Source organism: Gymnogyps californianus, chromosome 1 (assembly GCF_018139145.2).
Source record: "Gymnogyps californianus isolate 813 chromosome 1, ASM1813914v2, whole genome shotgun sequence".
In the NCBI taxonomy this organism is placed as follows: Eukaryota; Metazoa; Chordata; class Aves; order Accipitriformes; family Cathartidae; genus Gymnogyps; species Gymnogyps californianus.
This window is the reverse complement of record NC_059471.1, coordinates 82,435,374-82,451,454: the sequence shown is the minus strand read 5'-3', so window position 1 is coordinate 82,451,454 and position 16,081 is coordinate 82,435,374. Positions and strand designations below refer to the sequence as shown.

The 16,081-nt window shown below is 39.5% G+C and overlaps 1 protein-coding gene across 1 annotated transcript in view; it reads right to left on the bottom strand.

Moving 5' to 3' along the window:
- The window catches only part of FRMPD4 (FERM and PDZ domain containing 4), a 114,857-nt gene that overhangs the window by 64,808 nt on the left and 33,968 nt on the right, over positions 1–16,081 (bottom strand). Inside the window, exons 2-3 of the mRNA XM_050902173.1 lie at positions 4,127–4,287; positions 1,868–1,970 (exon numbers count right to left, since the gene is read on the bottom strand). Coding sequence (XP_050758130.1) covers positions 1,868–1,970; positions 4,127–4,287 — 264 coding nt within the window. The remainder of the gene's footprint in view (positions 1–1,867; positions 1,971–4,126; positions 4,288–16,081) is intronic.

Below are 16,081 nucleotides of genomic sequence, written 5' to 3'. Positions count from 1 at the left end.
TTGCTTCTGCTATGGTGTAAGGACTGTACAGGGACAGCGTCTAATCATTCCAGGTGTCCCCACTGGCATGAAAAGAAAGCTCTTCATTTCAAATGCTGTAATATACAATCCCAATACATTTCACTCTGAGTCTCATCAAAGAATGAGTCTGTCAAAATCCCAACAGCAAATAGATTTTGAGAGCAGAGGTAGAATAACAGGGTAAGAAAAGTGTCATCAAAAGCTTCCCCTAGAATGCAAAAACACTTAAGACACTACCTGTGGAGTCAACATAATTAGGAAGGGTGACATTCTTATTCAGTTTATCAGTTGAAGGCAGACACGAGAATAAGCCACACAATAAACTCAGTTTGTCTCAGGCCTAATCAGTCTATTTTCCTTGCTGTTATTACTACACATTGCTGGCAGCAGAAAAATGAGATAGAGATCCTAATTCTGATTACTCACATATCAAAGAATCAGGGAAAGAATGAAGACTGCAATATGATTGCTTTATGAAGAAACAAAGACATCAAAAATGAGTTTAAGACCCATTAGTGATGCTTATGTAGATGGTCAATACAGACTATAGGACAGAAATTTATTAGGAACAGGACAGTTCCTGCAGTTCATGGGGTCTCTTTGTCACAAAAAAAAAGTGTCAAAGTCCCCTCTTAATGTGCTGTGTTTCTGTTAGTTCACTTGCAGGTTAACACTTTTTTTTTTTTAATCTGAAAATGTATTGTATTTTGTCCAAACCTGCCTAACACAGATAAAGGCATCAGTGTTGCTGGCATCTTTACACCATTTCCATATTTCCTTTGGAAGTTTGCTTCACAGCTGAATCCCCAGCAAATGAGCACCCATTTGCTCAAATTGTGATCTGCAAGAGGAGTACAACTATCACAGCACCTCCTGCCCAAATTTCTGGAAGCAAATGTGACTTTTCAAAATTACATGTGTAACACTGACAACACTGACAGCTACCAGTTCTGAGGAGAGGTACCTGCACAATTAAAACCTGAGTATCTCCCAGGAATTGACTAGACTCACCAATTCAGAGTTTACACCAATGAGAAGGAAAATACAGAAACCAAACTGGTGTCCAGCAACCAGGCTACTGGAATTTAAAATAATAATTTTTATGTTTAATTTTTTAATTACTAATCATTTTTCTATGCAATGCACTAACATTTCTTGTTAATCAAAATGCAAAGCTTATTATGTGAACCACTTCACATCTTTTTCTACATCCTGAGCATCTGTCAGTCCCTGTCCTTTCTTTCTACATCCCATTACAAATATTGACATTTTTCCTTCCCTGCACTCTCCACAATCACTTTTTTGTCTTATTTTCTGCCTCCTATCTACACAGCCCTGCCTGTCTTTTCACACAAACTCACCTACCTGCAATCCACCTAAACACTCTTTGAGCTTCCCTACATATTCCCATTTACATGCACCCATCCACTCTCAAAAATCACCCCACCACGTTTTCTTTCCTCTTCACATAAGACAGACCTGACTCAACTTTCTTCACGTGAAAAAAAGCAATAGAGCAACATTGACTGGAGCTGCCTTGCTCCAGGAATTATCTTTTCAACAATCCATACCAAAAATAAATACCAGGAGAATACTATTCCTCTTTTGATACTCAAGTATTTTGGAGCTGTTCTAATATCTTCTTATATTTTTTCAGCTCCCCAGATGAAATTTAAGAGGACGCTTCGTTTCAATACTAAAATTCTTCTCCTTTCTTCATTATGACTAAAGTAACATTATTTTCTCTTTTCTCAGCCATGAGAAGGCAAGACCTGCTGCATTATCAAATGACTGCACAGGCAATAAGCCACTGGGTTCGTAGTTTAAGTGACAGGACATCATCTACCTGACAAGGTCGATGACTCTCTCCCTTGGAGCAGTGCTGACTGGCTCATCATTAATCATTATGATCTGATCCCCTGGTATAAGCTTTCCTTCAGAGGGGCCGCCTGGAGACAAATGAAAAAAAAAAAAAACAAACCACAGGTTAGCAGACCATTGCAAATGCACAGACACACTCTGTTGTTCACATACTATGAGTGTTTTTTTCTTCAACTAATGGCATGTTTAACACTATTTCTGACATTACCAGTACTTCCTCACCAGGAAAATCTTGAAAGCTAGTGGCTTAGCAGCTTCTACTGAAGTTCCTCAAGTTAAGTTCCAAGCCCACATCTAGCCACCTGAAAATAAGGGCTTGATTTTCTGGAGGGCCAAAAAGACCCATAAGAGGAGGCCTAATTCACCCTTTAAGGTGTTATCCACCATACCTTACTCATCCCTGATCAATGTTTGTCTGATATTCTTGTAAGACCACTCTGAGGATGACTCCTTTTCCTGTACATAAATGATCCTGTTTTAACTATTTTTAAGATCAGGAAGTCTTTTTCCCCAGTGTCTACACCAGATCTTCCTTGTTGCAACACATTGTTTCTTGTCCCAGGCAAAGTAACCCTGGAGAACATCTTATTCCTCTTTCTTATGAAACATCACTTACATATTTGAAACTCATTCGCAGGTCTCTCCTCTGACTTTTCTGTTCTGGGCAAAACAAACCTGTTTCCTTTAATCTGAAGACAGTAAGTTTCTATACCTCCAGCCTCTGAGTCTCTTTTCCTCTGGATTCCTACCACTTGGTGAACACAAGTTTTACGTACGTCCAAAAGCATTGCCACTTTCAGTTAGACACAGATATTTAGCATTAGTCTGAGTAGACAATCAGACATGTACATGTCGATGCGCTTTGGATTCTGACACTGCTGAAATGCATATTGAATTTATGCTTCATAAAATACACTTAATACTTTGCTTCTCGGCACGATTACATGCCCAGAAGAGGGTGTGACATCGCAACTGCGAGTGAAATGATATATCCTCTCTAGTCTTCTGTCTTTAAACTCTGCAATGATGATACATAAAAAACCCAATAATATTAGCAATATGAAGATAAAGTCTTAAAAGAAAATGTTTCAGTATCAAAACCAATTCATTTAACAATTGAGCTAATGTTGTTCCTTTCCTCTGTTTGGTTTGAAAACTTTACTTCACTTATATATTCAGCATAAATGGATACAAATCCATGTAGGAGAATGTTGTCCTGAGCTCGTCTTTCCTCGTATTCACTCGGAACAGAATATAATAAACCCCTTTTCCAAACTGAACTTTAACGTAAAACTACATTAATAATGCTAACTTGGGAGAAAAGAACTGTCTGGATCTAGTTCAAATATTAGTTACACTGCTCCCCTTCATCTAAAAGCAATACAAATATAATCAATGCACACACGTAGGTAAATGACATCAGAACTTCACAAAGTCGATTTTGCCTCTCCTCTGGTCTCTGCGGGGGTTCTAGAGAACATATCGAACAAGAGCAAAGTCAAATCCCTGCCCTTGGCTCCAAGGCAATTTTACATAACAACTGAACTTTTAAGCACAGAGAGCAGGACCCTGCTATTCGGGAGACTGATCAGTCCCAGGTCTGATCCCCTGTAAGTTCAAAAATACCATGAACCTCACTAATTTTCACTCCAGGTAAGACATTTAGGGATCTATTTTGACCTGGCTTTTTGCCACACAGTTATACAGAAGTATCCATTAAAAAAAAAAAAAAGCCAGCAATAACATCCTCTTTTTCAAAAACAAATATTATAGTTAGAACCAAATATTATAGTTAGAAATCTAGTTCTCCTTGGGAAGCTAATGATACAAAGAATGAAAAATATGTAAGTTCTAATCTCACAACTCAACATACCTCTTGAAAACACTGATTCAATGACAATGAAGGTGACATCAAACCAATATAAACATAACAGGGAGAAGACCTTCTTTCCTTGAATGAAGTGAGTCAACTTTTTTCAAGCAAACAATAGTAATGGCTCAGAGCAATAACCTAAAACTGGCTTTTTGTTTATACATTTACATAACGTTCAAAAATGCGTGCAAGGAGGGAAACTACTGGGTAATACAAGGCTTAAAATCCTAACTAGTATTTGTGATTACTTTGTCTGCCTGAATATCTTAACAGTACTCAAATTTGTAACTGTATTCCATCTCCGTAGATTAAGTCCAAGTTTGCTTCTGGGGTCAGGTGGGGAAAACATACCTGGTGTTACTGAGCGTACAACAACTGGCTTTTCACTACCAGCCACAAACCCAAATCCTAGCACAGGATCCCTCCTCATTTCCACTTTCCGAGGGGCTGGAGGGGTTATTTGGCAGCTCTCTATTCGAGGGTCTTCAAATGTGGCTGATTGTGTCATGTGACTGTGAAAAAAAATAAAAGATGGAAAAAGGAAAAAAATCATTAAAACATGATTTTGTGGTATCTACTTGAGCCAAGCAATTTCTGCAACGATGTGAGATGAATACCTGAAATGTTCTCACTATATGAACTAAAACATCAACTTAATAATTTTCTATTAGATTTTCTTATACATAAAGTAATAATGCTGCTGGCAGGTCCCAAATACTAATCAATAGTATCAACCTATAAAGAGGTCTCTCTTTGACAGCATACATTTAATCATACCCCATATATGAAAGAAAAATAACCCAACAATAAAGCCTTTGTCATCTGTGCTTGAACTTTTCATCCTTCATTTTCTGGAAGGGAAAAATAATAGAGTGACCTACTCATAATGTAAAACATAACAATTAGAGTCTGTCAGCCTTCTGCAAGAAGAGAGGACACACATTTAAATTTGGTTTTCTAAAATGTTAAGCAAGTTTCCGAGCTGAGTCCTCTCAAACAGACTACCTAAGGCACAGGTAACAGCTCTATATTTACTACTCAGGTAAACTCTCCGAAGTCACTCCAAACTGTTCCAGGGGAAAAAACCAAAGATATTAAGAAAATATATTTATCAGCAGTTACTAAAATACTTTACTTTCAGCTAAAGTGTTATGACGAAGCTTACTTATTGTACCTAGAAGAAAAAATTCTCATGGCTGGAGGGAAATATCTTGATTTTTCAAGCAGAAAATAAAAAGGACGAAAGCTACACAACATCACATATCCATGAAAGAGGTCATGGTTTAAAAGCATAGAGGCTTCTAAATTAACATTAATAAACACTGAAATGTGACTGATGCTGTATGCAGACTGAACTGGAGCATACTTTGTGTTTCCCACCTAATGCCTGGAGCTCCCCGCTGAATCACAACTACCAATTCCCAGTGCCGATTAGACAGACAAACAGACCACTCCAGTGTCACACCCTTCCAAATGCCATTAATTGAACTCATGTGCTTCAGGAAACCGAGTCACCACTGCAGACAACAAGCAATATGTGGTCAGTGTAGCATGAAGACAGACCACAGCTCATGGCATCAGGTTATTGCAGTCTTGACAGAGCTCAGATAGTATTTGTTTAAAGCTGCCTGGCCAAGAGTTAACTCTTTTTTTATCTTCAAGAGACTGTAAATCTGCCGGTGCTGAACTAACTCCAGCTCTCGGTGGATGAACGCAGTAGACAAATGGAGCCAAGTCCCAACCCCACCTGCAGGGAGGGCACAGGCTCCTGCGCCGAGAAAGGTAACGGCCAGGTGCCCAACCTAAGAACGCCGCAGAGGACACCAGAGAGGCAGATATCCCTACAGCAGTAGGCAGTATCATCAGTTTGAAAGTTAGTCTCCTCATAAATAATTAACAATATGAAAATCAAGTAATTTTCCCATATCTTTGATAATCCTACATATAGCGTTATAACATGAGAGTTAGGGGACTTCCCATGTGACCAGAATTGTTGCTCTCACCTCCTGTCCCTTTTCCGCCTTCAAATACAATTCCCTGAAGAACTCCAGACAGGCGGCCCATAAGGAGAAAGGCATCATTCAGAGATCTGTTTTCAGCATCAATGACATGCAAAAACTTCTCTGATCTTTCCCCAACACATACCCCTTGGGCATGGCATCAATTTCCATTCTCTCCATGGTCTGCTTCTATTACTGATACACAGAAGAGCAGCAAAATCTCAGTAAACTCAGTGGGAGTTTATACCTGTGAATGCATTTTTCTAGGGCTTTTCTTCAAAGAAACTCTCTATCCCTATCACTAGATTCAGTCTGCCTAAGAGTAATATGCTGCCTTTTTATGCATATGATCAGAGGTAGCAGAAGCTACTTCCTTACAAAAATAGGAGAGAGAGAGAATATCTCTGTGCTCTCCTAGTATCTGCATAAGGTGAAGTCAGCAAAGAAAATATATCTTCTTTTCTAGGTAGAGCATCACATCTGATACTTCATTCTCCTCCTCCTCCTGTTCCTCTAGTTTTTGTCAATTAATTTTAGATAATCTTCTATTATGTTTATTCAAAAGAACTGTTAGAAAATCCAGAGAGTTTTACGCAGACCCTTTATGAAATGTATCTTCAAGACCTCCCAGCCACCCTCCTCCCCATCAACTCCTATTTATGATTTGAGCTTCTAGATATTCAAACATTTTGTCTTTCAAATGGGACACTCTCTGAGGTGTCACTGGTATGTCAAAAACAATCTATTTCAACTTGTGAACTTTGCTTTGGTAGAGAATATGAAACTCTGCATTTGTCACCTCTTTTAGGTGACAGCCTTACCAAACTTCCCAGAAAGTTAAAATGTTCTATTTAATCATGTCTTCCTAATAGCTGTTTCCATTTTTGTAATTGGGGCACTACAAGCTGACACTGTCTCCACAGAGGAAATGCCGTATTTACAAGCAACTTGAAAATACCGCTTGAGCCTTTGAGAACTACTTTCCTGCCAGTGCACATCCTCCCTCTTCAAGCACTTGTGTAGTCTGGTTTGAAAACTAAATCATGAAGAAAAAAACCCCAAAACAACCCCCGAAAAATCCCACCAACAGCTGTACTTCAGATAACAAATTCCAAGAGCAGATATAGAGATTTGCTCAAAAGAGCAGCTCTGCTACTGGATGCCTCGCTCCAGCCATTGCATCGGCTTGTACTGAGAATCTGCAGCAGCACAGCATCAGTTATTCAAAGCCTCAGCAAGAGGATCAGTGAGGAACAATCCATCACGATTCTGAGTGGCGCAGCAGGTTTTATTGATTTTTAAGGTTATCCACCTTCAAATACATCAACAACAAGACTCTGCATCTCACGCTTCCACAGCTTGCTGCATCAGATATTCTTGTATCATTCAGTACGTTGGAAGTATATTTCAAGAGAGCAGCAAGATATATGAATATGATCCCAGAAGAGATTAGATGAATACTCAAAGCTTTGTGTGATGGTACGTTGACAAACCCGCTTCCTCCTGTGGCTAGTTCATTACTGAGATGCCAGTTGTAGTACCATAGTTCAAGATTAATTTTAATTTTGCATTAATTGGAGGTATTTGATCTCCATCTCGGCTATGGAAAATATTGACTCCTGAAGAATAACTATGCTAAGAGTTCTAAACCAGAATCTAATAAACCTGGACTCAAAACAGCCACCTTGGGGAACCTTACACAGAGCATCACTTAAACAGTGAAACATCTTATAACCCCAACACTGCAAACTTCCCATTTGCTTCAAACACAGTAAAAAATGTGTTTAGATGGTACTGTGTTTAGATCATACCTAAAGATTTACTTTTCTGAAGGAAAAATGGAAGAAAAGGAAAAAGGCTGAGACATTAAGTATGAACTGTTCTTTCCACATACACAAATGCAAGCTGCCCTTAGATCGCCTTTTCAAAGAGACAATTACTTCCTACCATTTTCAATGACTGAGATGAGTCCCTGCTTTACAAAAGGCTATCTTCTCTGATGTACTCTTATTGTGAGCAGTGGGAGACAGCTGCCAGTATTAAGGAGAGTAATTCTTAGAGAATTTCTTGAACAGAGATTTTATATACCAGCCTCTTCCGAGAGTTAAACTACCAGCTATCGAAAATCATAGCAGAAGTGTAATTCCAAGTACTTACTCTCAAAAGCTGTCTGTGGCAACTACTCTACTCAAAAGAGAGGGGAAATGAGAGAGAAGGCAGCTGAGTGTGCATGCACCGACACACAGAGCAGAATGGAGGCATTGCAGGGTCGCATAAAATTCACGTGCACACTCATCCACAGAGGGGCCTATAGCGAGTGAAGGAGGAAGAAAATTAGGAAAGAAAAACACCTTGGGGAACACTGATCAGCTGCAACAAGGCAGCCAGCACCTGCAAACACAATTCAGCTGCCCAGGACATTATGGGGAGCCTAATGCAACAAGTGCAAACCTGAATTCACGCTTGGGAAAGTCAGAGGTATGGTTTAAGACTGGCACTTTGAATCTGCACATCATTAGCTTCATAATGATTAACTTGGTAATGCTTTCTATGGAAACCTTCTTAGTATTTTCCTCATTCAAATTACATGCTGAATAACCCAAGGAATATCTAAACAAAGACTGTAATTAAAATGAGAGCTTGATTTAATAATGCATATTAGTAATTAAAAGCAAAGTATCTGAGCACAATGCTTTTTCAGCCTTTGGATTTTGACATGTCATTCCCTGACGCTTAGGGATTAGTGGGCTAATTCTGAGAGGTTTGTCTATGGCAGCTAAGCAAGCCTGTCCTCAGCAGGCTGAAATTTGTTATGCAGGAGTTTGCACTTCCACAGGAAAACGCTTAGGGGTCTAACTCTTCTAAGAAACTGAAAACTATGGCATGAATCCAGCAACCCTCGTTATGATAAACATTATTTTGGAAATATATAACAAAGGCACCGTAACAACTTTAGCTCCATTCAGCAATGACATCCAAAAAAAGAGCAGAAAAGGTGATACCTCAAGGTGAGTTTAATACAGCTGCACGCCCACAAACACTAAAACATCTTAACCATAATCAAATGTCTGTTGCATCATACCATGACAGCGTAGAGACAGGCTGCATGTTGGTGTTTCATTTTGTATTTCCATATTACAGCTTGTTTCAATTACTTCAAAGGTTAACACCAGTTCTCAATTTTGAGGGTTTTAATCCTTAGCTTTTAAGTAGTTACAATGTCTCTGCTATACAGATTGATTTAACTACAAATAGACTCTGTTTTGACTTGAGACACAGCAGGTATAATCCTGGTCAATGACAGAGAAGAACCTGTGGAAATGTCAAACCACTTGGGCTGATGAGTGGAAGTGGGCAAGGAGGATGGAGATAAGGACTTTTTCTCAAAGGTTTAACTCAGAAATAACAAAACCACTTCAAATTGTTGAGCACTGTTAAAATCCTGTCTCATTAACTCGGAGGAGGTGGAGGATCTGCTTTGTTGATTGTAGTTGTGATTTTCAAAAAGACCTATGCAAGTTAAGGACACCGAACAAACTTTAATTTACAACTGTCCATCTGAATGCCTGAGACCACGAGACCCTGCCCATCCTGCCCCGAAACTACATCTTGGTTCACACTCTATTAAGAGCCTTGGGTTGTGCACTCAAAATTTCCTTTGCAACTGAAGTCGTAGAAGCTAGTGCAGCAACAAAAGAAAGTAGATTTGATTCTCACTCAACCACCTGTCTTCAGGAATTAGCTGTAAGTAAAATGGCTTGAGACTCGAGACAGTATTATGGAAACTGATAATAACATGAGGGTATTTTATAGCTTTCCCCTCGATAATCTGGAAAGACTATCAAAACAACGATGACAGTTAAAAGGAAACTGTCATAGGTGAGAACAAATACACAAACTCTCCAGAAGATGAAAAATTGACCTTCATTTATTTATCTTAACTAGTAGCTAAATATGAAAAATAATCTCCTTCCTTCCTTCCTTCCCTCCTCAAGTTCCTAACACATCTCAGTATACCTCAAGTTAATTTATTTTCTCCAAGAAATCCCACAAGAATTATTAAGAACTAGGACACAAGTGTCAAAATCATGCATCAGCTGTATCTGTCTTCTACTTGAAAATGACATTTCAGAAAAAAAGTGCCCAAATAGTTACTACATTGCTAAGTAAAATTGCTGCTCCTACAGAGAATCTGGTGGCTTGACAAACTCTTTTTTGCTCCATTTTGCAGCAAACCAGAGAGTCGCTCACAGCTCCAGAGTTCTTTTTAGACATATTCAACAGACAAAAGTTTTATTTTCAGCTGTTCAAAAAGGAGTCAACTTTTAACACTTCAATAAAATATTCCCTACATTTTCACTGTTTTCGTGCAGGTGTGTATGTTGAGAATTCAATATCACAGGCACAAAATATAACTGGGAAGATTTATCAGATTTTTTTTTTTCTCTTCCTTTCTTTCTAGGACTATTTTTCTGTCCCGGTGTCAATTCTATTTTTTTCATAAGCTTCTTCAGCAGTTAAATCCTCTAAAGTCAGGTCATTTTATAGCACCCTAGAAAATGTTTGGCATATGCCATCTGGATGAACATATGGTAAAAATGTAATTAGAAAGAAAAAGGTTTGCTGGTTTCAGAAGAAGCTGGTGACAGCTTTTTGATAAAACTGAATACAGGGAAATCTGACACGTAAAAAATTTCAAAATCCACTCTTCCTCCACTGCCAGGCATGATGTGCAATCTAAAGCAAGACACAGTGAAGCAAAATCACAGTGAATTAAAACTGACATGAATACACTGAAAGTATATTTTACAACGACAATTAGCACTCTCATATTGAGAGTATTACATGTGTAATATGTGAATGCTTCTGCAATCTGCATGTACTGTATATGAATGCTATATATTGGGAAGAAAACAAACTTCTATACTTGAATCCCACAAAGACATGGAAATAAGCCTCAAGCCCCAGCTGCAGACTAGCAGTTGTTTGTTTTGAGTTTTGTATCTACAGATTGCCAGAGAGGTTCCCTTTTATTTTCCTTCTCTCAGGATGGCTGCAAGCATTTCTGGAGCTCTGTTCATGATGAACATTGAGTTTTCTGCCTGCTGTATTGAGATGGGGCTTTTCAGGCACCAGCCAAATAGCAGAAATTGCATAGAAACATCTCAGTGAAAGTTGGCTGTGGCAAAGAAAGGGCCACAGAGGATGGGAAGGAAAGGTATGAAGGGACTCTGCAGAGTGGAGTTATGAATATCACAAGATGAGTTACAGAACAAAAAAAGGACAAGAATAAAAAAAAAAAAAGAGTATTCAATGCTTGACTATGTTAGAAAAAAAATCTCAAAGGAGAATCTCTCCCAAAGGAAGAAAACAGGAGCTTCCAGCAGCACTGGCTACCTGAATGCTGGAATTGCCTCTTCTGTAAGCAGAGCATGATGCCAGCCTCTGCCTGTCTTACTCCCTGAAATGCACCGCCAACATTGGTGCACTGACGATGAGTATGTCTAAACTGCACCTGTACACGTATGGCATATAATGCATGCTGACAGCCCCCCCTTACTGTGTAATTGTGCTGCTACACGCTGTACTGAATGGCATTTCTGCATCCAGTATTTTTTCCTGGCAACCTTTTCCCACCAGGGTGACACTGGCTTCAGCAGAAATGCTCCTGGATTGGAAGCCTGTAAGCGGACGGAGATTCAGTGACCCACTCTGTTGGCTTGAGTTTTCATAGCCAAAGCAAGCTCACAAATTATTCATACGTACTAGACTGTGGCTGAAGAGCCAACTGCCTGCTACGAGCAATTCCAGGGCAAGCCTTGTGCTGCGGCTGCGTGGGCACAGGGAAACTTCACTGTCAGACGGAGCAAGGCAGCAGAAAAGCCTGGGACTAACATCAGCTGGTTACGCCAAGGGTCCCAAATGCACCACCAACTGGGCCTTGCCTCTTCCTGGAATAGAGATTTAGGACCCCACCAAGCCACTGGCATTTCCTTCCTGGAAGGAGCCTTTCAGCAAGCTGGCTCTTGCGTGTGCAGCATGGGCTGGTGGTACAGCTCCGGGAGGCAGGGTGTTTGGCCACCTGCCTGGCCCAGGTCCTTCAAGAAGGAAATCACATGAGTTGTTTTTGTTAGAAATCAGAATTACTGGCTCTTCTCCAAAGCAGGAATTTCTCACACTTACTGGGGTAGGATCTGAAGTACACATTGTTTTCTTTCCACAAAAGGCATTCTTCTTTATGTGATCTGAGCAAATCCATTTAGGATAGCGAACTACGTCGAGGCCTTTACAGATGAGCTGAAATGTAGCTTTTCATTATCTTCTATACATGCACCAATAAACCCTGTTGCAACTAAGACATAGCAAGGGAAAAAAAGATTTACTGAACTGCAAATACACAATAAATTCATTTGGGCCAAAAGTGTCCTCTGGAAAACAGAATGAACAATTCCTATTCATCCTGCTTTTGAGAGGTTTCACGTTAACCCCATCACAGCGATCTGTCAGCTTCTGCCTAGCCGAGCTCTGCAGCAAAGAGCACAGACCTATGCTGAGGGCTGCCAGTGTTTCTCATCCAGCGAGGAAAAGGAGCTGCCATCTCCAGCTCAACATGAACAATTTGTCCAACTGAAATGTTAAAAAAAGGAAGAGGGAGGAGAAACACCATGGAAATAGCTTTTAAGGTGCTGATTAGATTAGGAAAGCTCCTGACTAAAAAAATCCGGTCTGGTGCAATGCTGGAGGCTTGTTCTGACATACACGTCACTCTCTGTAAAGGCTAAGTGCGGGTACCCTGATAACGTGGTAAGAAGACAGAATCCAGATTTAATGTGCCCACTGTAACCCACTAGTACATCTGGGCTTGGCATGAACAAACAGCTGAAATACCAAAGCCCCTGCTTCAGCATCTCTGTACCTGCCTAACTCCTGGTAACTCAGTACAGTTATGAGCATATGAAGATAAGCACTTGCAACAGAAGTAAAACCCATTTGTTTCTCCTTTGAACTTAACCTTCCTCATTCCTTCAGCAACTGAATGGATGAGCAGGTCACAGAAAGGGCTCTGAATTATCTGCTCACATCCTTCCTTTTCACAGTTTACACTGGAGGGCTCCTGAACCAAAGCCAGCCCTTCTGGTGGTACCACATCAACCCAGCATTTCATCAATTGCCTCTTCAGCAAAACACAGCCTTTCTCAGGTGGAAACTAAACATCACCTGGAAGCAGCAATCAGGTGAAAGTAGCAACGTACGGGTTAGTAGATCCAAAGTGGGTACTCAGTACTGCAGCTGCTTAGTTTATCCACAATCACGTATTTAAATGTTCAGGCATATAAACTACTATATCATTCTGGTGGGCACAGCTCTCTGCACTCAGAAGCAGGTTGGAGAGTTGACTTCAGCAAAGGGCAACACAGCAACCCAGTTAGAAACATGAGTTTCTCTGAGTTCAGGGGCACACAGAGAAGCAATCTGTACGTCAGTACAATAAGCTGTCTCCAGTTTCCCATGCTGGGCATGAATTCTCTTCCCTGGACACTCAAGCACAGGGAAGATTAGAAAATTGCTGTGCTTTTATAAAGAAGTCCAACTTTGCACTGAAGCAATGAGTGCAAGAAAAAGCTTTTCGTTCTCCGGCTACCAGACAGAAGTGAGTTTATGTAAAGTGAAAGGGATCTACAAGCAACCAAGGCGTATGGAATGAATTTAAAAGATTTTCATAATAACGCATAAGAGCCCCAAAAGCAAGCCTTCACATTCTGTACCTAAGTCTTCACAGTCAGTCTTCAAAGCAAATCTTCTAACTCTGTAACAACTTCAGAGAAGGCCTCCAGGACAGAGAGGAAAAAGAGAAACCATCTCTTTCTTTCCCCTTTTAACGACGTACAACTAGAGAGGACTACTCTTCTTGACTGCTGATTTGGGAGTGTGCCATTACGACTCCTCAGCAAATGCAAAACGAGAAAGAGAAATTAATTGAAATAATCTAGAATGACAGATTGCACTGATGGGAGGTGAGGCTGCCAGATAGAGCTGTCACACGAAAATTAAACTTGGGATATAGAAAGGAGAAAAAATCAGGTGCGTTTGATCTTCTTTTTTTCCTGATAGATTATTCGCTATACTTCAGCAAAACATGGCTGAATGATCTTTCTGGGCCTACTTTTTCATTTCAAAGTAAGTTGCTAACCTTTCTAAGTGAGAGCACTTCTAGTAACCACAGGGTATTCTATATACCTTAAAAATAGGGGTGCTGCTGATCATATTTCAGCTTCATTATATCCAACAAGCTTTCGTTAAATCCTGTGGGTAATTTCTATTTACCTATACATGAAGAAAAATGCCCAACTACTAATCCATTATGTTTGACAGTATTTACATAAATATTATTAAAGACAGCATGCATGGTAATGATGTACAAGAAACATTACTTCCTTGCATTCATAACTGCCAGCAAGCTTCCTCAAGAGGTAAAGAAGCTAAAAGGCAATATTCAACATTTCAAAACAGACCTCTTGGGGTAAAACTGGGTTGACAGCTACTCTAGGGAAGCCTATTCAGATAGAAACCCCCTACTTACAGGTAAAGAAAAAGGCTAAACACAAGTGTTATTTACAGTAACCTTGACAAAAAAAATAAAAAAAAGAAAAAGGAAATGATAATGGAAGTTGCAGCCAGGCTGATCAGCACATCAAATCTCCCTGTTCAGCTCGAGAAGTCCCAATTCACTGTACACAGATAGTGGAAGCTCTTAATAAGGCAGGCAAACTACATGTGCCAGAATGGGAGTTCAGACACCGTGGAACGAAGGTCATGAGTTTTAGTGAAACACTGATTTCAAAGTGTAAGGAAGTGAAAGAAAATGCTACGTTAGGGACTTGAAAAGGAGAAGGGTGTATATCCAGGTGAAGCTGGGATGCTTTGTCCCAGGCAGTGGCTGAGTCAGTACAACAGAATAACAAACACTGATCATAAAATCCTACATGCAAAACACAGGAATTTGTTGAGCTAGTTAATAACCAGCCAATGTCTAACTCAACTTTAGTAATATTACTAATTTACCAAAGATATACACGAGATTATTGATACATTTTAATATAAATATTTATTATGTAATCTGCCAACATAGCCAAACTTTTTGTTCACTTTAGCAGTTTCTAACAGAATCATAATTTTAGGTGAAGTTCCTGTGAAGTTTAAGACACTGGGATTGTGCTCTTTTCCCACAGAGAAAAACAAACCTTTACGACTTCTGAAATAAAATGAGAAATGAATAGGCAGAGTGAGCTGTCTAACTCGTGTCTAAACAGTGACAGTCACAGACCAGTGTCTCATCAGCACAGCAAAATGATAAAACCAGAGAAGAAAGGTATTTGGAGACATTTTCTCTTTTAATACTGCATGTTGCTCTTCTACTATTCTTCACCTATTACAAATATTTTTTTTATTTTTAAGACAAATTTACAATTTTGAGAAAAATGTAACAAATGACTGAATTAAGGAATGAAATTTCTTCTGCAATATACGCAGCACATGCTGCTTCATGATTTTCTCTTTTTCCTATTGTAAATAATACAGAGTAGAGCTTTACAAGGCTTCTAAATAGGCATTTAATTTTGATGAGGCAGAAATATGAAGATTTTAATACAGCATTTTCGCATTTTAAAAAGAGCACATAAAACTCAAGTTTAATTATCATCACATTATAACTGGCACAATCTTATGAAAAATGCAGTCTTTATACACGTAATGAACTCTTAACAAAGAATGCGAGACAGTTAAGTGGCATAAATATGCTTAATGTCAGAACTTTCTCAAAATTAATTCTACTGATAGATGATTAAGTTCTACAAGCTTCACCTTCGAACTCTGATCAACATCTTCAAGACATTTATAAAAATAACATGCAACTCTGCAAGGTCTTTATAACTCACTTTTCCCTTTAATCTCCAGTGAGGGCACCAAAAAAGAGCGAGTTACTGTCACAATCAATCAGCCCCATCAGGTCTGACAGGAGCACACATACAAGCGCCACCACAGCCAGTGTTACTGACACCTGCAACAGCTCCAGTGGTCTAGAAGAGCTTCCCCTCCTGCGTATCAGGGAGAATTTATCGTTAACTTCTATACTTATCATTAACTTCTATCAGACCTATCGTTTTCAGTTAATTCCAAACTACGACGATCCTCACTTTTGAGTTTAGAGCAATTCTACAGATGGTTTGCTTTTTGGTTAAGCCACGAACATATCACCCTCTTCTGAAAGCTAAAAGCTGATAAATTCTGCAAAGCCCAATCTCATGAA